General features: G+C 40.4%; 1 protein-coding gene across 1 annotated transcript; it reads right to left on the bottom strand.

The window, feature by feature from the left end:
- Nucleotides 1–1,531: 1,531 nt before the first annotated feature.
- Nucleotides 1,532–6,279, bottom strand: LOC109891879 (heme-binding protein 2-like). The gene is made up of 7 exons (XM_020486230.2): nt 5,017–6,279; nt 4,051–4,110; nt 3,813–3,894; nt 3,349–3,469; nt 2,934–3,073; nt 2,175–2,338; nt 1,532–2,052 (listed from the first exon to the last, which is right to left on the bottom strand). Coding segments are annotated over exons 1-7 (648 nt in total). The 5' UTR covers nt 5,019–6,279; the 3' UTR covers nt 1,532–1,973.
- Nucleotides 6,280–23,687: the final 17,408 nt, after the last annotated feature.

Below are 23,687 nucleotides of genomic sequence, written 5' to 3'. Positions count from 1 at the left end.
AAAAATTTAAAGGGGAAACAACATTTTCTATGCAGTATATAGCCTCATTATTGTTATTTTATTGTGTTACTTTTTTAATTTACATTTTATTTAGTAAATATTTTCTTAACTCTATTTTCTTAAAACTAGATTGTTGGTTAAGGGCTTGTAAGTAAGCATTTTAACGGTAAGGTTGTATTTGGCTTGTGTGACAAATACAATTTGATTTGATTTGATACACTGGGTATAAAAAACATTAAGATCACCTGCTCTTTCCATGACAGACTGACCAGGTAAAAGCTATGATCTCTTATTGATGTCACTTGTTAAATCCACTTCAATCATTGCAGATGAAGGGGAGGAGAAGGGTTAAAGAAGACACACACACATACACACACACACACCAGCCTTGTTGGAGCCGTTGATGTATTTGAAGAGTCTCCGGAAGGCAGTGTAAGTGGCCTTGTCCATGAGACAATTGCATGTGTTGGTTTGTGTCAAGAACTGCCACGCTGCTGGGTTTTTCATGCTCAACTGTTTCTCGTGTGTATCAAGAATGGACAAAGGACATTCAGCCAAAAATACTTAATTGTGGGAAGCATTGGAGTCAACATGGGCCAGCGTCCCTGTGGAACGCTTTCGACACCTTGTAGAGTCCATGACCAGACAAATTGAGGATGTTCTGAGGGTAACCTTAATCACCAACAATCTGCATTCAGAATGACTGCCAGGGTAGGGAAGATTGAATACTGAGACTACCTCAATCATCTAAACTGGAACAACTACCTCAGTAATGTATACAATAAATCCAATTACTAACAAATTGGATTCGTTTAGAAAACTGTACGTTCTTTATCTTTGTGTAGCATAAAATTTATCAACCAATCAATTTACATGCAAAAACAGATATTACAGTAAAACAAATCATTCTGAAAATCTCCAATAGAGCATGCTGGGAAATATTATATATGGTTCTATGTAGAACCCTTCTTGCCTTCCAAAGAATCATCAAAGAACCCTTTCTTCCAAAAACGGTTCTTAGAACGTTTTATGATTCTAGGTAAAACCCTTTGACTTACAAGGAACTATTGTCTTCCAAAATGTTTTATTCTGATCCAAGCAGTTCTTGGTAGAACCTTATCCCTCTACAAAGAACCCTTTTGGAACTCTTTTTTTCAAAGAGTGTACTTGTGATCTGTTTTCTTGCTACTCTGAAGTGAGTATTTGAGCTTCCTTCTTAGAACATGGCCCTCGTTCGTAGCGGCGGCACTGAATGGCGAAAGGTGTACAGTGTTCACTGTATACGACTTCACTGTGTTTTTGAAAAGAGTGACAAAGTCGCTCTGGATAGGAAGGTCTGCTAAATTACTCAAATGTCAAATTTAACATTTCATTTGTAATGTTCATTGTAATCTCTCATGGACAGACTATATAACAAATATGGTATCTGACGCAATTACCCAAGATTTTATGTTCATTATAATCATACTGTATTCACTGTATCATACTGTATTTGTTTGGCATATTTTTAAGAGGAAACCAACTCAACACAGACATTATTCATATTTTAATGAGAAAAAGATCCATATCATGTCCAACATTGAATGTTGTAGTTTGTGAAAAGTAATTTCCTTTTTGACAAATGAAACCAGTTATTTAGTACAAACATATCCCTGTCTACATTCACCCCACATCGTTAGAACCTCTATGTATAGAGTTCGAATCACAGGTCTCAGGGGTGCTAGTCACCTCCCTAACAAACTGAACCCTGAATAAGTATGAGCAAATTCTAAGACATCAGTTTGTATACACTCTATAGTATGTGGCATATTGATTTTGGATTATAGTGCCACCAGATCAGAGACACATGTCTTAGTTAATATCTTTGTTGCCCCCAAACCACATTTTCTCAGATGTTCTCAGTCTACCATGCACCTCCCATTGGTCCTCCTCAAAGTGGTTATGCCAGACTCAGCAGTAATGGAGGAGGATGTTTAGGAGGAGGTAGGGCACACAGGCTCTCCCTCAACCATGTACCACACCTCGTTGTGCCTATTCAGAATCTTCATTGGGCTGTAGGACACACACACACACACACACACAAAATATTAAAGTATGTTTGAAAAAGTATTTTGGTGGAATTGTGTTGGATGTTGGATATGAGTATATTGAAGGATTTGTATCTGTGCTCTCACCTGTCATATCCCACAGCATAGTGGTAGTCTTTGTTGTAGGTGGCCTGGACTTTGTCTAGCTGCCTTTTCAGCAGCATAGAGTTTACACTGGATGTCAAAGACATCATCCATCCACCGTAGCTCCTCACGTACACTTTCATGTCTGGCGTCTCTGTAAAATATACCTGCACGGGGAAATCACAAAGACATCCACATTGTTAACCATGGTCTTTAAAAAAAACATGACATACTTGACATGGGTTCAAATGGTATTTGTGTTTTTTCAAATACTTAAGCTTTGCTCGATTGAGCTTGCCTGACTCAATGGCACCATGGAATAGTCCCAAAAGTGCAATCCCCACCCACCTGGCACTCTATAAAAGCTAAATCGAAGTATTTGAAAAATACTTCTTGAACCCAGGTCTGATAGACAATCATATTATGTCCAACTTAGATTCAGTTTTTCTAGAGTGCCAGGTGGGCGGGGTTTGCACTGTTGGGACTATTCCATTGGTGCCATTGAGCCAGGCAAGCTCAGCTTAAGTATTTGAAAAACCACACACAATAAACCACACAAATATTACAGACCCCTGGATAACGATGTGGATGTCATTGTGTCAGGTATACAGGGTTTTGACAGGTGTCAGCAATATGGTAATAGCTCCACTCTGCCCTCTGATAGGCTGAGTGGAAGTTTCACCATATTGCTTAAACCAATCAAATCCTCTTAGATCTTCATAAGTGCATAGGGCGTAGGGTCTATTTGTGATTTGGCTTTACCTTGTCATCAGTGGGTTGGGGATGAATCATCTGATAGTCAGACGGCAGGAGGAAGCTGATGGTGAAGACAGATGACGCCCACATCTTCTTCTTCTCTTCAATTTTGACAGTCACCGGAGCTGTCATGTCAATGTTGACGCCTATAGAAAAAACATGTGTGTAAGCACTTGTTACCAGGTAGACACACGCGCACGGAAACAGACTCATGCATGTGCATCCACACACATACACACACACAGACACACACACACACACACACACACACACACACACACACACACACACACACACACACACACACACACACACACACACACACACACACACACACACACACACACACACACACACACACACACACACACACACACACACACACACACACACACACACACACACACACACACACACACACCAGCCTTGTTGGATCCGGTGATGTATTTGAAGAGTCTCCGGAAGGCAGTGTAAGTGGCCTTGTCCATGAAGTAGCATTCCTCGTCTGTCGACACCCATTTCACCGAGTCATAGTGGCGCACCTGTAACACAGACACAAACCTTCACTCACGAGTCCTCTGCTGGAGAGTGTATTTGAGTTACAGATGTTGAGAACGGGATTAGGGTGATCTACAACCCTGCATAACTTGATCTACAACATGTCTCCAATTACCAAAACCCAATGCGATAACCAAAATGGGGGGGGGGGGGGGTGATAATGATGATCATCATGTTGTCAGTTTGATATATGCAAATGCTATTGTTTTGTATCTGCCACCCTGACCAACAACGAAACATAAAAAAATCTGTCACAAAAAAGGTGGTGAAACAAACTCCTATGTTGTAGCCCCAATGTGCCATTAATTTGTGCTGCACAAGACTCACCTCATAATCGTCATTCTTGCACACCAGATCATACAGCAGACATTCCTTTGACTCGGTGCAGAAGCTAGACTCAGAGGAGTTCCTAAAGGGATCGGTGGAAAACAAATCAATAAATGGACAACAGCATACGATTTAGCACGCAGACCGTTCATTCACTACACAAACAGAGTATTCATTCTGAAACGTGCGGTTACGATGTGAGAGAAGTAATAACAGATGTGTGTTATAACATCCTTACCCAACTCTGGCTTCAGCAGTCAAGATGAGAAGCAAGCCAACCAACCCTACAAAATAAACCCTGAAGTACACACAAACAGTCAGTGTCATCACATTAAAAACCTAAAGTACACACAAACAGTCAGTGTCATCACATTAAAAACCTGAAGTACACACAAACAGTCAGTGTCATCACATTAAAAACCTAAAGTACACACAAACAGTCAGTGCCATCACATTAAAAACCTAAAGTACACACAAACAGTCAGTGTCATCACATTAAAAACCTAAAGTACACACAAACAGTCAGTGCCATCACATTAAAAACCTAAAGTACACACAAACAGTCAGTGTCATCACATTAAAAACCTGAAGTACACACAAACAGTCAGTGCCATCACATTAAAAACCTAAAGTACACACAAACAGTCAGTGCCATCACATTAAAAACCTAAAGTACACACAAACAGTCAGTGTCATCACATTAAAAACCTGAAGTACACACAAACAGTCAGTGCCATCACATTAAAAACCTAAAGTACACACAAACAGTCAGTGCCATCACATTAAAAACCTAAAGTACACACAAACAGTCAGTGCCATAACATAGACACAATGTAATACTCTTTGACACTCTTCACATATGGTGCTGCTACTCTGTTCATTATTTACACTGTAAAGTCTACTACACATGTTGTATTCAGCACATGTGACAAACACATTTGATTTGAAAACCTAAAGTACACAAAACAGTGTGTCATCACATGAAAAACCTGAAGTACACACAAACAGTCAGTGACATAATCATATAACAAATATGTTATACAGACATAACTGACTAAGATTGCAATATTGTAATACTTTAAAAGACAGTAAACTGTGTTATTACACATTTCTATTTCTAGAAAAATCTTACTTTAATTACTTAACACCATAACAACTCAAACAAACCTAGTCAATGCAATGATAAACTATCATTTCTACTTACATTGTGCTGAATGTGTGTCTTTTAGATCAGCTCAGTTCAGATGCATCCACTGGCCTGAGGGAAATGCTTGCAGAGAAACTATTTATACCAACTGAGGGATATTTGCATCGCCCCCCAAAACACACCCACTTCACCACAGAATGTACAGTGGACTTCACACGAGGAAGAGAAGAAAAGGTGGTTTATAAATAAGTGTGTGCCAAGTTAGATAACGTGAGAAGATCGATCTTGATCCGTCTTTGAAAAGCAAGTATAGGATTATTGAGAAAGAGGCTGTGACTAGATCCGTCACGTGTAGCAGACTATTATATATTTCTGTTTCGTAATTAAAGCCATTGCTGCTTCGCAATAACAGCCTGGCTGTCACGTTTAGACTAAAGAAATAGCACTTGCATGTAGTTTGTTCACTGAGCACTGCTGGGTCGACATTACCAATCACTAGTGGACAATGGGGTAGCCCTGTTTATAACTGGTGCTAACATGGACCCTTTGTAATCCGCGTTTATTATGATATTAAGTTGTTATAATGTAGAGTGAAATTAAAATGAAAAAATCCGATGCACATTGGGCAAACATTTTCCAATTCATATCAAACCATATTCCCCACCTATAAAAGCAGATAAGACGGCACTTGGATGACCTAAAGAGCTCAGCTTTGACCCCACGAGTAGCCAAGAAAACAGAACTCTGGGGTGTATCTCAGTAGTGGGGAAGGGCTTCATTTAAAAACATTTTTAGCAGACACTCTTATCCAGGAGCATTTACAGGAGCAATTAGGGTTACAGATTTTTCTGCCGAGTCGGCTTGGGCATTTGAACCAGCAACCTTTCAGTCACTTGCCCAACGCTCCCTACCACATGGCTACCTCGTCTCCTCTTCACATGGGCTGACCCGAAGAGACAAAGGATAGGTGGTGAATACAAATCGGCGCTCCTCACTTTGAATCTGATTTCAACTGTTCCTGTTCTTTTACATCAGTGTAGGAAAGGAGACAAGGAAACAAGAAAAGGAAGCCACGGAATACCAAGATGGATGCAGTCATGGAATGAACCCTGCCCTAGATTTAGAAAGTCAAAGTCAATTTCAGTTTCAATGACCTTTAACAAACCTCTGACGTCCCCTGTGATGTCAGCTGGTCACCACCTCAGGGGCTCAACGGGTGACAGTCTTCACTTGGGGACTTCAGCCTCAGATGAAGAAAAACTCAAAATAACTCATATGATCCCCTCTCTTATGTCCGTTCTATGTGGAGAAGTATGTGCTTTAGGTCAAATTCTTAGCCAACACGTTGCTTTAGCCTGATTTGATCAGGACCATGAAACTGTATGTTGTGGATATTTCCATGGCATCATGGAACAAATGTTGTCACACTGATGGCAGAGCTGATTGTTGTTGGAGTTGTTGTTGTTGTTGCTGCTGTTCAAAAACTTTACATTTGTAGATAAAATGAGCTTGTGAGAGTGATTGAACAAAACATCAGAGGTGTGTTTGTTTCTCTCTGAGCATGAGACGCCCTGTTCCAACACAAAACACTAAAGTACAGTTCATTTACACTCGTAGAAAAAAGGGTTCCAAAAGGGTTCTTTGCAGAGGGATAGGGTTCTGCCAAGAACTGTTTTTATCTGATGAACCTTTTTGGAAGACTGGAGTTATTTGTAAGGCAAAGAGTTCTACGTAGAACCTTTTTCATCCTAAAAAAAAAACGTTTTCGGAAGAAAGGGTTCTTTGATGATTGTTCGGAAGGCAAGGAGCATACTTTGGAAGGCAAGAAGGGTTCTTCAAAGAACCCTCATTAATCTGAATAAGCTTTTGTATAGATTTTCTTCCCTTTCTTTGAAATAGTGCCTGAGTGTTTACATCAGCGTATAAACGTTAACATCAGGAGTTTGAGTAATATGATACGTTTAAAAAGATAGGTGTGAGAAGGTTTTAAACTGTACCTTCAGTATATGGGAATATCTGTGCACGTTTCTGGTATTAATCATTTTACATCCAGTATACTGACATACCGTAGTTGATATCTTTGCCATTATTTTCTGTGATTTTAACAATGAGCAGAGAGTAGGAGTGAACTAGCAGTGTATTGTGTGGGTACAGAGCGAATTACAAATGGCAGAAAAAATAAGACTGATTTAATTTAATCTTTGGTACATAATTGGTCTAGCAAGTACTCCAAAATTAAACAAATTTGAGTAAACACCTTTGAGTGTGGACTATATTATTATGCATACTGGATGGACTGGTTACCTTATGCTACGCTCCAAAATGTATACCCTGGGAAAGAATGTATAGCCCCAGGCGATGCTGTTGGTTCATTGATTGTATTGTATTTGATTTTGAATAACCCAGTAATAGGGAATTTCTTATTTTTTCATAATTATTTGGGTAACACATTACCTTTAGCTATACAGAATATCTCACCATCATGCATTTTCATCTCCTCCTATGTTTTGTTGGAAAAACGTGTTACTATCGCTGTTCCTGAACAGATTTCACTTAGTTTCCTAAATTAAGCACTGGGTAGCTGCAGGAACAGGGTTGGAGAGCCCATGACATACAGAGTTTGGGCAGAATATCACCTGTCGCGCAGCAAGAGCATGCTCCTCAAGCAGCATACTCCTCCACATTTTCTTTCATCACAACCGTATTCTAAAATGGATTAAACAGTTGTTAGCCCTCATCAATCTACACATAATACCCCACAATGACAAATTAAAAACAGGGTTTAGAAATGTTTTCAAACTTGTAAAAGAATGTATTACAAAAATATTCCATTTACATAAGTTTTCAGACCCTTTACTCAGTACTTTATTGAAGCACCTTTGGCAGCAATTACAGCCTCAAGTCTTCTTGGGTATGACGCTACAAGCTTGGCACACCTGTATTTGGGGAGTTTCTCCCATTCTTCTCAGCACATCCTCTCAAGCTCTACCAGGTTGGATGGGGAGCATTGCTGCACAGCTATTTTCAGGTCTCTCCAGAGATGTTAGATTGGGTTCAAGTCCGGGCTCTAGCTGGTCCACTCAAGGACATTCAGAGACTTGACCTGAAGCCACTTTTGTGTAGTCTTGGCTGTGTGCTTAGGGTCGTTGTCCTGTTGGAAGGTGAACCTTCACCCCAGTCTGAGGTCCTGAGCGCTCTGGAGCAGGTATTCATCAAGCATCTCTATGTACTTCGCTCCGTTCATCTTTTCCTCGATCCTGACTAGTCTCCCAGTCCCTGCTGCTGAAAAACATCCCCACAGCATGATGCTGCCACCACCATGCTTCACCGTAGGGATGGTGCCACCGTAGGGATGGTGATTCCTCCAGATGTGACGCTTGGCATTCAGGCCAAACAGTTCAATCTTATATAAGTGTGTGTATATGGCGAATGTGTGCCTGTATGTACGTGTTATGTGCGAGTGTGTGTGTGTGTGTGTGTGTGTTGGAGTGTCAGTATGTGTGAATGTGTGGGTAAAATCCATTGTGTGTGCATAGAGTCAAAAATAGTTAGTGCAAAAAGGGTCAATGTAGATAGTCTGGGTATCTATTTGTCTTATGGCTTGGGGTAGAAGCTGTTTAGGGGCCTTTTGGTCCAAGACAGCATATGTCCGTGTCTAGACTTGACTGTTCGTGCAGCTTTAGTATTCTGATCATGGAGTTCGGATCAAGGAATTCTGAATGGGTCATGCATCTACACCTACATTTAAATGTGTCTACTGTGTTCACAGTGTGTCCGGATTCCCTTTTCCCGTGCCATATTCAAATTCCAGTATCCATTCTACAAACAGTCAAATGTGCAAAATATGATTATAACACAAAAACCGATGCCAGTAAGTAACCTCTGTAGCTGGCCAGCAATCTAGCAAGTAAAGGAATTGCAAACGGGTTAGAATAACTCTAGTAAAACTAGTTTTAAAAAAATCTAAATATTAACTAGCTGGCCAGCATTTGAGGCCAGTAACATTCCTCACACGCCAGGAACATATTTCCTCCAGTTAAAACTGAAAAGGTGCATCGGTCCCAAAACAAACGTTTTCTGGAGACTTGTGGGAGGAGTGCTGATGACGTTGCCCACTGTATGCGCTTTCGGTAGCCTGATTGCATCCAGAATGGAGAAATCCAAACTTGAAGCATCCTTGATCCCCCCCCCCCCTGAAGCGGTCAGCCAGGTCTGAACACAATCAAACCCCTTTTGTGCATTTAAACCTGTCTTTTTCAATGTGATCTTCGTATTCTGATTACAAAAGTCGCATGTAAGTGTCAAGTGTATGACTTTGGGTGGCTGGAGTCTTCAGTCATTTTTTTTATGCCAGTTTTATGCAAACATTTGGTGGCAAAGAAATAAAGGAACGTGTGAGTCTGGTAAAATAACCTGTGGTATTTTGTTGGCTAAAGCAATGTTTTATTAGTTAGCTGGGGTTTGAAGTAGGTGTATCTAACTCGCTTTCTTATATGTCTTTGTTCAATGCTTCAATTGATTTCATAAACTATATTGGATATATGCTGTAGGTTCGAATCAACCCAAGATGATGAACCCTGAAGATGGGACAAAAGGCATGAAAAAGTGACCCAGATGAAGCCAACTGTTCTCAAACCCTACAGTGCCCCATTCTTCCAAGATCTCACTGAGCTCACTGAATTTGAATGAAGGTAAGTACACACACACACACACACGGCACCAGCTTGATATGTCATTTCCCCCCTGCCACTGCTCTTGCTAGTATCACTGCTCTTTATTAAGCTTTACTTATCGGCCTCAAGGCCTTAGTCAGAGCTTTTGAGCAGTGTGCGGGTTTCTTATGTTTTTCTCATCTTATTCAACTGTTACCATGCACCTGCAACAAAGATAGCTCAGATGTGTGAGTGCCTTTTGAATTTTACTCCACTGTAAAGTGAAATTGTGTGATTATCACCACAGTAGAGTGAGTGCATTTTATATTTTACTCCAGAATAGAGTTAAATGCCTATTAATTCACTGCAGTGTATTGTGAATTTGACACAGCCAGTGTTTTTTTTCCTACTCTGTGTAGGTTACAGAAACACTGTCTAAATGTTAACATTTTAACACTTTTGAAAGTGTGAAATTCACTCTGTTGAGAGTGGATGCATATACACACTGCAAAAGTGTTAAAATTAACATGACAGCGAGTTACTTTCACACTTCTGAGTTTGCTCTGTAATAATAGATGTAGTCTATAGACACGACTAAATTGACAATAGTCTGATGGGTGACAATATTAATTGCCCTGTGAATGAAGATACTGCAGTGCAGCATGGGTAATTGACAAAATAGGGAACAGAGCTTATCAAAAATAAACTTTTTCAAATCATCCTTCATGCAAGTAAGACGTTTTAATTTAATAACCCATTGTTAAGAGCAGGTTCTATGGTTTCTAAAACACGTACATTTGCCAAACAACTTAAAATTAAGGTATGGGCTCTATTTTCAAAATATAACTTTTTTTTACAGTATCCCTGCTGCAAATGTACAGGGATGCTGTAATGTATTACAGTAAGGCAAACAGTACTGTGAAATATATTACAGCATCTCTGCTGTAAAGCAAAATTACAGTATTAAGCTGGCAACTCTGGTGCCGAGATAATGCTGTAAATGTACAGTGAAATTCCCACTGAAATCTAAATGTAAGAAAAACAATACATTTATTCAAATTGGTACCAACATTAATAACAAAATATGCACAAACACCTAATTTCTCTCAGATTTTGCGCACAAATTTGTTTACATCCATGTTAGTGAGCATTTCTCCTTTGCCAAGATAATCCATCCACCTGACAGGTGTGGCATATCAAGAAACTGATTAAACAGCATGATCATTACACCTTGTGTGTAATGCACCTTGTGCTGGGGTCAATAATAAGCCACTCTAAAATGTGCAGTTTTGTCACGTAACACAATGCCACAGATGTCACAAGTGTTGAGGGAACATGCAATTACATTCTGACTGCAGGAATGTCCACCAGAGCTGTTGCCTGAAAATGTAATGTTCATTACTCTTACCATAAGCCACCAACATCGTTTTAGAGAATTTGTCAGTACGTCCACAAGGCCTCACAACCGCAAACCACGTGTATGGCGTTGTCTGGGAAACCAGTTTGCTGATGTCAATGTTGTGAACAGAGTTCCCCATGCTGGCTCTGGGGTTATGGTATGGTACCATAACGAGATCCTGAGGCTCATTGTGAGGCTCATTTAAGGTATCTGTGACTAATGGATGCAGATCTTTATTCCAAGTCATGCAAAATCCATAAATTAGGGCCCAATGAATTTATTTCAATTGACTGATTTCATCATATGAACTGTAACTCAGTAAAAATCTATGAAATTGTATGAATGAGATGAGAAATATAAATGAGATTATATTTTTGTTCAGTCCATTTAAACTGGAATAACCCTTTCAGTAACGTGCAATAAATCAAATTTATTGGATTTGTTTATAAAAATGTATGTTATTTGTCACGCCTGATCCTGCTCCCCCTCTCTGGCACTCGAGGTCCACCAGGCTGCCCTTCATTACGCACACCTGTCACCATCATTACGTGCAGGAGTGCTCATTGTACTCACCTGGACTCCTTCCATTTGTTGATTGCCTTGTCGATATCTGTCTGTTCCTCAGTTGGTTCCCCGTGTCAGCATTATTGTCGTTGACATGGTTATTTTTCCCCTGTCCTGACGCTGTTCCCAGGGCTCCCATGCCTCAGCTGGCTTCTATTGTCAGATTGTCAGATGACGGTCAACTGGTGAAAAGGACACACGGTGTAATTACACATCTTCCTAAAACTACTTATAACACAAATTCAGTGAAACCCTAGTGACCTTGTTTAAGGACAATACAATTGTCCTACCTAGACCACATTGTAATGAATAATTGCATTATTGTACAACTGCAGTAAAAATGGAATTTGAATAACGGTGCAAACAAAAACCCTGTGATTTGAATATTTAATTCCTTTCATTCCATTTGTGTCAGTTGTGGGTCTTCTCCTGACAGTTTCTAAGATATAGAAAGGCACAGTAGCATCCCAGTTTGGTTGTATGTTAAGTTCTAATACTGAGATGTGCTGCCTGTTGCGGATCATCATTCTCCCAAGTCATCCTACAATAATGTATTCACGGAAGCTTCAAGCGAGCTCTGCCTCCTCTCCGATCAAGAGCCTATAGCCTAAATATTTGTCATTCAATTTGTTTCATGTATTACCTTTTATGTGTGGCATAAACATAACCACCCACACGTATTTTGTAGGCTACCTGCTCACGTTCATCCAAAATTTTATTCCAGCATCCAGATGCTGTGCAGATGATGTTGAAGCTCCCGAAGTCAGTATGTTTTGCCTATTAGTTGTCGTGCATTGGCACAGGAAACCTGTGGGTGGAAAAATCCTTGCATATATTTTATATACTGTAATTACAAATACAGCATAAAATATGGGGACAAACCGAAGAACCCTATATGGTTTTACTTGGCACCTTTTTATGTAAGAGTGTATTAGTGTACAGGCCGAACTGGTCTTGAATAACTACCTTGGTCTTAACGACTCTCTGTAGTCTAGCAGGGACAAAGGCATCGCACCAAAGGACACGTTAAAGCTTTCTAGTACACTATAGAAGGAGTGCATGGAGGTGGTTCACACATCCTCCTCGTATTACTGCTTTGTTTCCATGTTTTACCACAGGTCACAAGATACCTGCTCTAACCATTCTGGGAGGGAATGCTGAGTGCCATTGTCCCTTTGTTGGTGTTTCAGAATCACACCAAGTTCAGATCCCTGTGAGGGATTCCATTCTACAGAGGAACAATGGAGAAGTGTCTACACGCCCACCCAGTACTATACCCAGGCTGTGTTCGATATGAAAGAACAGTGTGCAACGTTTAATCCAACTAAGTTTTGCAATCGATCGTGCCACATGGGGCGACAGGTAGCCTAGTGATTAGAGCGTTGGGCCAGTAAACCAAAAAGGTTGCTGGATTGAATCATCAAGCTGACAAGGTCCAAATCTGTCATTCTGCCCCTGAACAAGGCAGTTAACCAACTGTTCCCCAGTAGGCCGTCATTGTAAATAATAATTTGTTCTTAACTGACTTGCCTAGTTAAATATAAAAAATGTAAATAGTGATCATTCCACACATTGCCAAACCAACCAAACGGGAGCAAAGGCTGCTGAAGAACGGTGCATGGCCGGTCGTTCAGTACAAACCGTCATGCATCTTAGCGAATGTTGAAGTTAACTGAGCACACCCCATTGCGATTACCATAGGGAACAGGATAGAAGACCTAGTCGAGAAACCAACCAACTACTCAGCTATTGCAAAACATGACTTATTTTTTGCAATCAACGTTTCTACACAAAGTCACTGTCTCACAATCCATTTGGGTGAATTTGAGATATATAAACTGTATAATATATTTCTGTGACAACGTGCTGTGTAAGTGACACAAAGTACAAGATCTCGGGTTCTTGATGTAAAGTGATAATGCTGAAACACAAAGCCTGAACAACAACTCCACAAACTGGTTATGTTGTCATGTAACTTAATGAGGACTAGGAGCACACAAGAAAGGACGCCTGGGGCCTGTTGCACAAAACTAGGATAAGGGATTAAGCCAGGATATCTTGGTGATCCTGGCTCAATTGATCCGTATTCCGGTTGCACTAAAGACGGATAGGGGGCAGGAGGATATGTTATGGTATAAATTACCATGGAGATTTATTCTGTGGAGCTAGCCTGCTCCAGACCAGGCTAAATTAACGGATCTATTTAATCTCATCCCTAATGTCAGTCAGCAGTCACCACAAATGGAAACCAATAGTTATTTCACTGCTCACTATACATTGTTATCACATATAACTTGACCCACTGTTATTATTTAAACGTTTGTGATCATTAATTTCAATGATTTTGGATAAAAAATTATTTTTAGATGATGTTGCTATCATTAGATAATTTACAGTTTCCCATAGACTATAAGGCTATATATAAAATATTAGGGCCACAGAGGGGAAAAAAACACAAGTCATAATATTGTAACCAGTTGTTTTAAAGGAGGACAGTTGTTAAAATGACAGATGTGGGGCATTTCGTGAAATTGTACTTCAGTATGGTTTCATAAACAAAGACATGCTGATGTGCCAGAATATTAAGTATCACATTGTCATAAGTATCAAAACTGTAAAAACATTATGTAGCTTTTCTGCAGAAAGAACCAGCCTCATAAATGTATGACTTTATCTTTTTTCTTCAGTGTGGCCCTAGTACTCTGTCATATAAACAAATACACATTCCATATGAATATAAAAACACAATGTGTAACATTATGTTCCTTTATTGAATAAGGACAAAACAAAGCAGGTAAACCATCAGCTCCTTTCGAAACTGAAGTCACAGTGACTCTACAAGATGGAAAGCACAGAATCCAAGCATATTATACAAAATGATACATACACATTCAAAGGTCTGTATATAACACACCCTGCATGTCTGCACACTAAAATAAATGCAGGACAAATCCATACACATCAACTGAACAGACAAATGAATGGATGCAGTAGCCTCCCTGCAGCCTTGTATTACACACAGTATACCGCACAAACATCATAAGAGGCCAAATTCGTCAAAAAACGAACCCAAAAAAACCCTAATTCCTCTGCCACCGCAGGACATATTTAACCAAAATTGAAAGCACACATACTAACTAAAATAATTCAACACATATTGGTCCCTCAGCAGCCGACCACTGTCGTCATCAGGGAAGATTGCCGGATTGTCCCAGTCCATGGCTGGTGGCACTCTGGGGGCCCTCTCCTTCCTCAGGCAGGCCACATTGTGGAGGACAGCACAAGCCACAGTAATATCACATGCCCTAACAGGGCTGACCCTTAATTTGTGAAGGCAGTGAAAGCGTGCCTTCAGGAGGCCAAAGGTCATTTCAACTCTGGCCCTGGTCCTGGCATGGGCATGGTTGTAGGCCTGCTGTGCTTCCTGGGGGTCTGTGAAAGGTGTCAGGAGAAAAGGCTGGCAGCCATACCCCCTGTCTCCCAGCAACACACCAGAGAATTCACCTGTCAACACAAAATCTCATCATTACTACCTCATAAACACAGTGATATTCTTGACACAGCCATGATGGTTATAAATAGGGGTTGTGTGGCTTACCTTGTGATAGGCACTGATAGATTTCAGAGGCCCGAAAGATTCTGGAGTCATGGACTGAGCCAGGCCATTTTGCCACAACATTGCTGATCACACAGTCAGCATTGCAGACCATCTGAAATCATAAGATGAGGAATATTACACCAATCAATGCACATCACTGGCAATGCAGAGTGTTCGTCAATGGACAATATCAAAAAGTTATGTTCACCTGAACATTAATGCTGTGAAAGGATTTCCTATTCACAAAATCGGCCTCATGGGCACCTGAGGGGGCTTTTATCCTTATGTGTGTGCAGTCCACTGCACCAATGACATTGGGGAAACCTGTCACACAAAGTAATGAGTATCCTACTATGTGTTAACAGTTGTCCTGTAATTTGTAGATCCTCTTACCTGCAATCCTATAGAACTCCTCTTTGATGTCACAGAGTCTTGTGGCCAGGGAAGGAGATGAAGACATCTGCTAATGCTTTGATAGCCAGACACACACTCCTTAATGTGCGGCAAATTGTGGCCTTGTTCAGCTGTTCTGCATCCCCGACTGAGTACAGGAAGGCTCCACTAGCAAAAAAGCGCAAGGCCACACAAACCATTTGCTCCACACTCAGTGCATGGCTCCGTGCAGTGCGGTGCTTAATCCTGGGACCCAGTAGTCTGCATAGATACCTGATGCCATCTGCAGAAAACCTGTATCTTTCATATAGATGGTCATCAGGGAAGGCCAGTGGGTCCAACCGGTCCCTGAAGACCCTTTCTCGCCTGAAGGCTCTCCTCAGCACAAGTGCTTCTTCATCCACCACATCTCGCACGAATGGGCATGCCATTGTCAGAGCAGAAAGGAACACACAATTTTGGGCCTTCATATAGGCTAGTGGCCACACCTGGTGCTGGGGGGGTGGGCAAAAGAGGGCGATGCCTTATAACGATGACTTGGTTGTACTGATTGCTGGGAAAATAAAAAAAAACCTTAGAAAGATGCCACCGTCCTGTGTGCTCACAATAAGAGCTCATATGTCATGGCTCACTTGACTTTACGAGAATATACCTAATTTTTATTTTGAGCTGTGTCATCTTCTTGGAGCTGGGGGAGGAAAGAAAAATAATGATTAATACATTTGTGTTACAGTTAGCATACAGTGTACATTGAAGGCATATCTCACCTCCCTCTCAAGTTTTTTTATTTCAAGGTCCAGTTTCCTAATTGTCCTCTTTTTTATTTCGAACTCCAGTGCAAGATTTTCCATCTTTTTCTTCTTGTACTGAATGTCTATGTCTGCCAGTTCTATTTGGCGCCGGAGGTGGTTGCCATAGAACTTTCTGATAGCTTGTGAGCTCTGTGAACACAATACAATTAGCGCAGCTGGAATTTGGCAGGATGTGGTGTCCTTTTATTAATACGCACTATGTTGCCAGGCTGGTTTTCCCACTGTATAGCATCTGGGTCCTGTAAAATAAATTAGATTTTTTGATTTTGATGAGGACTCCTCACCATTGTAGAGTAAATAGTACTTTCACAGTCTTAACATGATACCTCATGCCTTCTGGAATCCAGAGAGATGGTCTCCTCCTCATCATCGTCTCCATCATGTGCTGTTGCTGCTGGACTGGGGCCTTCACCCTATCACATTTAATCGGATTCATATTGAAGCTAGTAGACAAGACATGCCAGGCCTACAGTATGCCTTTGATGGAGTACTCACTGGATCAGCATCGTCTGGTGCTTGTGCTGGTGGCTCTAACAGGAACACCGTGCTGCCAGACACTGCAAGGCAATAGGTAAACCAAAGTCAGACAGTCCAAATTGATTCAATATGAATGTGGTTGTATCCCATGTAGAGATGGAAGGACATACCTTGAATGAAGCGGGTGGCATCTTGGGAGGAACCTATGCTCGTCTCTTTCCCCCCAGGGATCCCCTCTAAGACGGGCCTGCCTTTATTTAGCTCCAAGGCCATGTCCTCTGCTGGGGTAAGGTCAGCCTTTGGTGACCCACCACCCGTGCCTTGTCTGTGGGTATTCTTTTTCACTGCTAAAACAGTACAGACAATGTGTGAGCAGGCACCTTCTGGGTACAATATATGCTTGTGCTTTGTTAAATATTAGTCAGGGACCATACCATTCTGCAGAATGTTCTTGTATTTGATTTTGACCTGCTGCCATGTCCGTTTTGGCCCGTTCATGTTTAAGCTACACACACACACACACACACACACACACACACACACACACACACACTTAATGGAGTCACACTGCAAAAAATTACTTGGTATTTTTGTCTTGTTTTCAGTAAAAATATCAAAAAATGTATCATAGCTTTATACAGTGTGATGGAGTTACTTTACACAATTTCACTCATATCTGCAGTGCATTTCAATAAAAAAATTTAGCCGTTTCATAATTACAGTACAACTGCATTTTTGGAGATGTGAATTAAATATTTGAATTGTAATTGTGATGTTTCAGCGGAGCGGTGAGTGTGTAATTGTGCACTACTTACGCATTCAGGCGGTCTGCAATACTTTGCCACGCTTTTTCTCTTTGCTTTATCACTGTGGCGGTGTTGCCTTTCTTCTTAATTATATCTTTTACCTCCTCGTATGCCTCCATGAGGATTTGTGCTTCCGACAGGGAAAAGTACGCGGCTCTAGTTGCCATGGTAAATCAGTTAATCTGTGATCTGTGGCGGGGTCTATTTGAGTGAGCCGTGAGCGCGCACCTATCCAGGATTTGTTTCACCTGGCTTAATGAATCCGTGTCTGCTCATCCTGGCTTGGTCTTTGTGCAACCAATTAAACCTGGACGCACATGTTTTGGCTTCATTGAGCTCAGCTGAGTCATTTATCCCGGATGTCTTAATTCTACTTTTGTGCAACAGGCCCCTGAAGTTATAGAACTTTTTGTAACGTCTTTCTTCTGTGGACGAAGGAGAGGACCAAAGCGCAGCGTGGTTAGTGTTCATCATGTTTAATAAAGACGGTAAACGTGAACATTACAAAATACAAAACAACAAATGTGAAAAAACAAAAACAGTTCTGTCTGGTGCAGACACACGAAGACAGAAGACAACCACCCACAAAATCCAACACAAAACAGGCTACCTAAATATGGTTCCCAATTAGAGACAATGACTAACACCTGCCTCTGATTGAGAACCATATCAGAATGCCCACTCAGCTCACGTCCTGACCAACACTAAAACAAAGAAAACACAAAAGAACTATGGTCAGAATGTGACACTTTTTCAATTCAACTTGTATCGTTGAAGTTCAGCAATATAGCACGACTGAAATTGAAAAGTAATTTACGATTGAGCTGACATACAGTACCAGTCAAAAGTTTTGACACACCTACTCATTCAAGGGTTTTTATTTATTTCTACAATTGTCTACATTGTAGAATAATTCAATTGGGGATTTCTCAGTTTGGTGGTTCCGAACTTCTTCCATTTAAGAATGATAGAGGCCACTGTGTTTTTTATGGACTTTCAATGCTGCAGAAATTTTTTGGTACCCTTCCCCAGACCTGTGCCTCGAAACAATCCTGTCTCAGAGCTCTACAGACAATTCCTTCGACCTCATGGCTTAGTTTTTGCTCTGACATGCACTGTCAACCCGTGGGACCTTAAATAGACAGGAGTTTGCCTTTCCAAATCATGTCCAATGAATTTACTTTACCACAGGTAGACTCCAATCAAGTTGTAGAAACATCTTAAGGTCTGAATACTTATGTAAATGAGCTATTTCTGTCTTTTATTTTTTATAAATGTACAAAAATGTCTAAAAACCTGATGAGATTTTTACCATTTTAAATCCTTTTTAGTTAACATAGCAAAATGTATAAAAGGTCAAGGGGTCTGAATACCTCCGAATGCACTGTATAACTTCTAGATCTCCGACCTGGTGAGATTATTATGATTATTAATATTTTTATTTTATTTTAATATATTACAAGTATACTTAAAAATATAAACAATGTCATTACGATACTTCAAATTATGAGATGTACTTTTCTAGCATATCTTTAGTATACTATATGTGTACTATCAGTCAACTTAAACGCACATTCAAATTGTACTTCAATTTCAAACACTATAATTTAGTATTTTCATTCAAAATACAATTGAAGTTGTTTTAAAGTTGAATCATTTATATTTTGAAACTATGAGTGATCAAGCACACTGTAAGTGTCTTGCAAAAATTATTCATACCCATTGAATTTATTAACATTGTGTTACAAAGTGGGGTTAAAATGTTTTTAATTGTCTTTCTTAAAAATATAATTTTTAAGATTAATAAAAGTTTGATAACTCAAATATAGTCATTGCATAAGTTTTAGGCAAGCCTAAATTAGTCCAGGAGTCAAATTCGGCTTTAAAAGAAGATAGCCCTATTTAGCCCTATTTGGTAAAAGACCAAGTCCATATTACGGCAAGAACAGCTCAAATAAGCAAAGAATAACAACAGTCCATCATTACTTTAAGACACGAAGGTCAGTCAATACGGAAACTCGCGGCGAATACAACAACTGTAGACCTTACAGTGAAATGCTTACTTACAAGCCCTTAAACCAACAGTGCAGTTCAAGAAGAGTTTAAGAAAATATTTACCAAATAAACTAAAGTAAAAATAACAAAGTAACGAGGCTATATACAGGTGGGTACCGGTACAGAGTTTCTTGCTTTGGCCAAGAAACACGAGCAATGGACATTAGACCAGTGGAAATTCGTCCATTGGTCTGGAGTCCAAATTGGATGTTTTTGATTTCAACCATTGTGTCTTTGAGACGTGGCGCATGTGTATTTCCCACCGTAAAGCATGGGGGAGGAGGTGTTATGGTGTGGGGGTGCTTTGCTGGTGACACTGTCAGTGATTTATTTAGAATTCAAGGCACACTTAACCAGCATGGCTACACAGTATTCTGCAGCGATACGCCATCCCATCTGGTTTGCTCTTAGTGGGACTATCATTTGTTTTTCAACAAGAAAATGACCCAACACACTGTATAAGGGCTATTTGTATAATTTTTTTTTGAAATATTTTTTTTTGTTGTTGAATTTTTACCCCTTTTTCTCCCCAATTTCGTGGTATCCAATTGTTGTAGTAGCTAATATCTTGTCTCATCGCTACAACTCCCGTACGGGCTCGGGAGAGACGAAGGTTGAAAGTCATGCGTCCTCCGATACACAACCCAACCAGCCGTACTGCTTCTTAACACAGCGCGCATCCAACCCGGTAGCCAGCCGCACCAATGTGTCGGAGGGTACACCGTGCACCTGGCAACCTTGGTTAGCGCGCACTGCACCCGGCCCCCCACAGGAGTCGCTGGTGCGCGATGAGACAAGGACATCCCTACCGACCAAGCCCTCCCTAACCCGGACGACGCTAGGCCAATTGTGCGTCGCCCCACGGACCTCCCGGTCGGTTGCGACAGAGCCTGGGCGCGAACCCAGGGACTCTGATGGCACAGCTGGCGCTGCAGTATAGCGCCCTTAACCACTGCACCATATAAGGGCTATTTGACCAAGAAGGAGAGTGATGGAGTGCTGCATCAAGTGACCTGGCCTCCACAATCACCCGACCTCAACCCAATTGAGATGGTTTAGTTAGACCGCAGAGTGCAGGAAAAGCAGCCAACAAGTGCTCAGCATATGTGGGAACTCCTTCAAGACTGTGGAGAAAGCATTCCAGGTGAAGCTGGTTGAGAGAATGCCAAGAGTGTGCAAAGCTGTCATCAAGGCAAAGGGTGGCTGTTTGAAGAATCTAAAATCTAAAATATATTTTGATTTGTTTAACACTTTTTTGGGGGTTACCACATGATTCCATATGTGTTATTTCATAATATTCTGCCCTTGAGTTGCGTTCCCATGCAAAACTAGACAGATAGCTAACAGCTAAGTCGTCAATAAAACTCCCAATGCGTGGCTTTTCTTGAATATTGAAAACGTTTATGTTGTGAAACTGCAAAATACAGAAAATAATATACTTTAGTATTCAATTCACATAGACATACTGTAGCTGTACATTATACATTTCAAGTTGAAGTTGCATGAAAATACAAAGCACGTACCAAGGTACCATGCATCTGGCATGATGCCAAACCATATAGCTAATTTTTACTCATATGGTAATTGGCTAACTCCTTTAATTACTCCAATAATGTACAACCTCTGTAGAACAAATAGTTCTATACTACAGTATAGTATATTTTACAATTCGTTTGCATGACGCACGAGCAAAATAATACAGCTGACGGCATACATGAAAGGCATTGCAATTTGTGTGAGTAAATGCAACCAACCAACATTGATATGTAAGCAACTCTATCAATAACAAGATTATCATCACTAGCTAAATGCTTGAATCGAACTTACAAACAAATATTTTCCAAGGCTGAAGCGTGACAAGAAATAGCTACAATGAAAGACCTGCAGCGTTGTTTTTAGCTGCTTCTATGCGTGCGGAACAATTCTCTACTTCCTGTTTGCGTACAGTATTTTTAAGTACCAGAAAGCTCCACTAGGGGGCAAATAACACCATGGAACACAATGAAAATCCATTTTAACCATTGTAATAAAATAATCTGTTACTCTACATTCTCTACATTCTAAACGCACTACCCTCCCATGTGCCCCCTAAACAACCACACAACCCTCCCTAAAAAAAAACTAAGTGTGACAATCCTCCCCTATTTTAGGTATCTAGCTAGCTAACTCTTCCCCAAGTGTTTTAACCTAGCTAGCTAGCAACCTACCTAATGCCCTTTTTTATAATTGTTATAGATAATATAAATATATAAAATGTTCCCTTGCATCTAGAGATGGCTAGTATGGAAGCCAGTTAATAGTACAGTAGCTAGAATGAATTCAATGTGTGACAGTAACGTTAGCTATATGGGCAACATTAGCTAGATAATTGAGTGATGAAAACCTGAAGGAATGACATCACATCAGAAACAGGTGTATAGCTAAACTGGAATTACTGAGTCTACCAGTACAGATATGCACTGGCAAATCTTTAAATAAATGAGATCATCAAAAACACGTTGAAATCGCATTAGGCTGAGTTAGCTTGCTAGCTTTCTTACCTAATAAGGAGCGACTTGCTGAGTCCGCCTTATTGCAATGTGGCTACTGTCTACACTCTAAAAAGAAAAGGTTCCTGGAGTATCCTTTAGGGATTTTTCAAATTGAAACTGTGGGGGAACCCCTATAAATTCAAAGAACCAATTTTTATGGATCCTAGAAAAACCTTTTGGGGTTCGTTTTCTAACTATCCCCGCTCCCGTTTATTTTGTATTATGATAACATTAATAGGCATAACAATAACAACACAATATTTTTGTTCTCAGTGTTTATTGTGATTTTAGTGGCAAAGCAGAATAAAAAATTCCAGATATGAGGTAAACTCCCAGCAGGACCCCAAGTCCAATGGGTATATCCTCTGGCATGTTGATGTTAATGTGCTGATGTTCTCCGTATCCATAACCAGAACAATTTGCAGTGCATGCTGATCTGATCGAACAGGTTTCCTGTTTTATTCGTCAGAGGTGTAGGGAGGGGAGAAGTCTGTGAATCCCCCAAAATGTAATTATACAGATGATTACCAAAATATGCACCCAAACAAATGTTTTCATACACGTACCTTGTCCATAATGTAGAGGCCTATGGGATATTCATTGATGAGGTAAGGAAGGAGGATGGTAAATGTGATCTGCATAACATACCAATACCAATTGATGTACATTTGTATGCCTCCTTGTCTGTATACCTGCAGACACTGACACAAAAGTGAGCAGTTCAGTCACCTGCACCCAGCTAACCTTCAACATATTCTTATTGCCTACATATTCTTACCTCTTTGTTGATTGATATCTATTGAATTGTGTCCATTTTCTGTTTTAGAAAGACTTGCACAAATATGGAAAGATAGATGTAATCGTCATAAAACAATACAAATGTAAATCATACAAGGGACAAACCTTACCTTAAATTGTGGACATTTTAAAAAATCAGTTATTGCTTTGTCATTGTGGGGTATTGTGTGTAGATTGAGGGGGGGAAACAATTTAATACATTTTAGATGAAAACCTGTTTGGGATAGGGGGCAGCATTTTCACATTTTCCCAAACAAATCAAACATTTATTGTGGAACTGGGATTCCTGGGAGTGCATTCTGATGAAGATCATCAAAGATAAGTAAATATTTATAATGCTATTTCTTACTAATGTTGACTCCACAACATGGCAGATATTTCTGTGGCTGGTTTGGTCTCTGTACTCAGATTATTGCATGGTGTGACCCAAATGCAGACACAGGAGGCAGATGGTTGGAGTCTTAAAATGTTTATTAATCCAAAGGGGGTAGGCAAGAGAATGGTCGTGGACAGGCAAAAAGGTCAAAACCAGATCAGAGTCCAGGAGGTACAGAGTGGCAGACAGACTCGTGGTCAAGGCAGGCAGGATGGTCAGGCAGGCGGGTACAAAGTCCAGAAACAGGCAAAGGTCAAAACCGGAAGG

This window comes from Oncorhynchus kisutch, linkage group LG6 (assembly GCF_002021735.2).
Source record: "Oncorhynchus kisutch isolate 150728-3 linkage group LG6, Okis_V2, whole genome shotgun sequence".
NCBI classification, from domain to species: domain Eukaryota; kingdom Metazoa; phylum Chordata; class Actinopteri; order Salmoniformes; family Salmonidae; genus Oncorhynchus; species Oncorhynchus kisutch.
The sequence above is the reverse complement of the archived record's forward strand: the minus strand, read 5'-3'. Positions and strand labels throughout refer to the sequence as shown.

Excerpts from the sequence above, each read along its gene's own strand:
- LOC109891879 (XM_020486230.2), bottom strand. Across the intron at positions 2,339-2,933 it reads CCCAACCCACTGATGACAAG|GTATATTTTACAGAGACGCC; the intron begins GTAAAGCCAAAT and ends TTCCCCGTGCAG. Across the intron at positions 2,053-2,174 it reads TATGCTGTGGGATATGACAG|CCCAATGAAGATTCTGAATA; the intron begins GTGAGAGCACAG and ends TGTGTCCTACAG.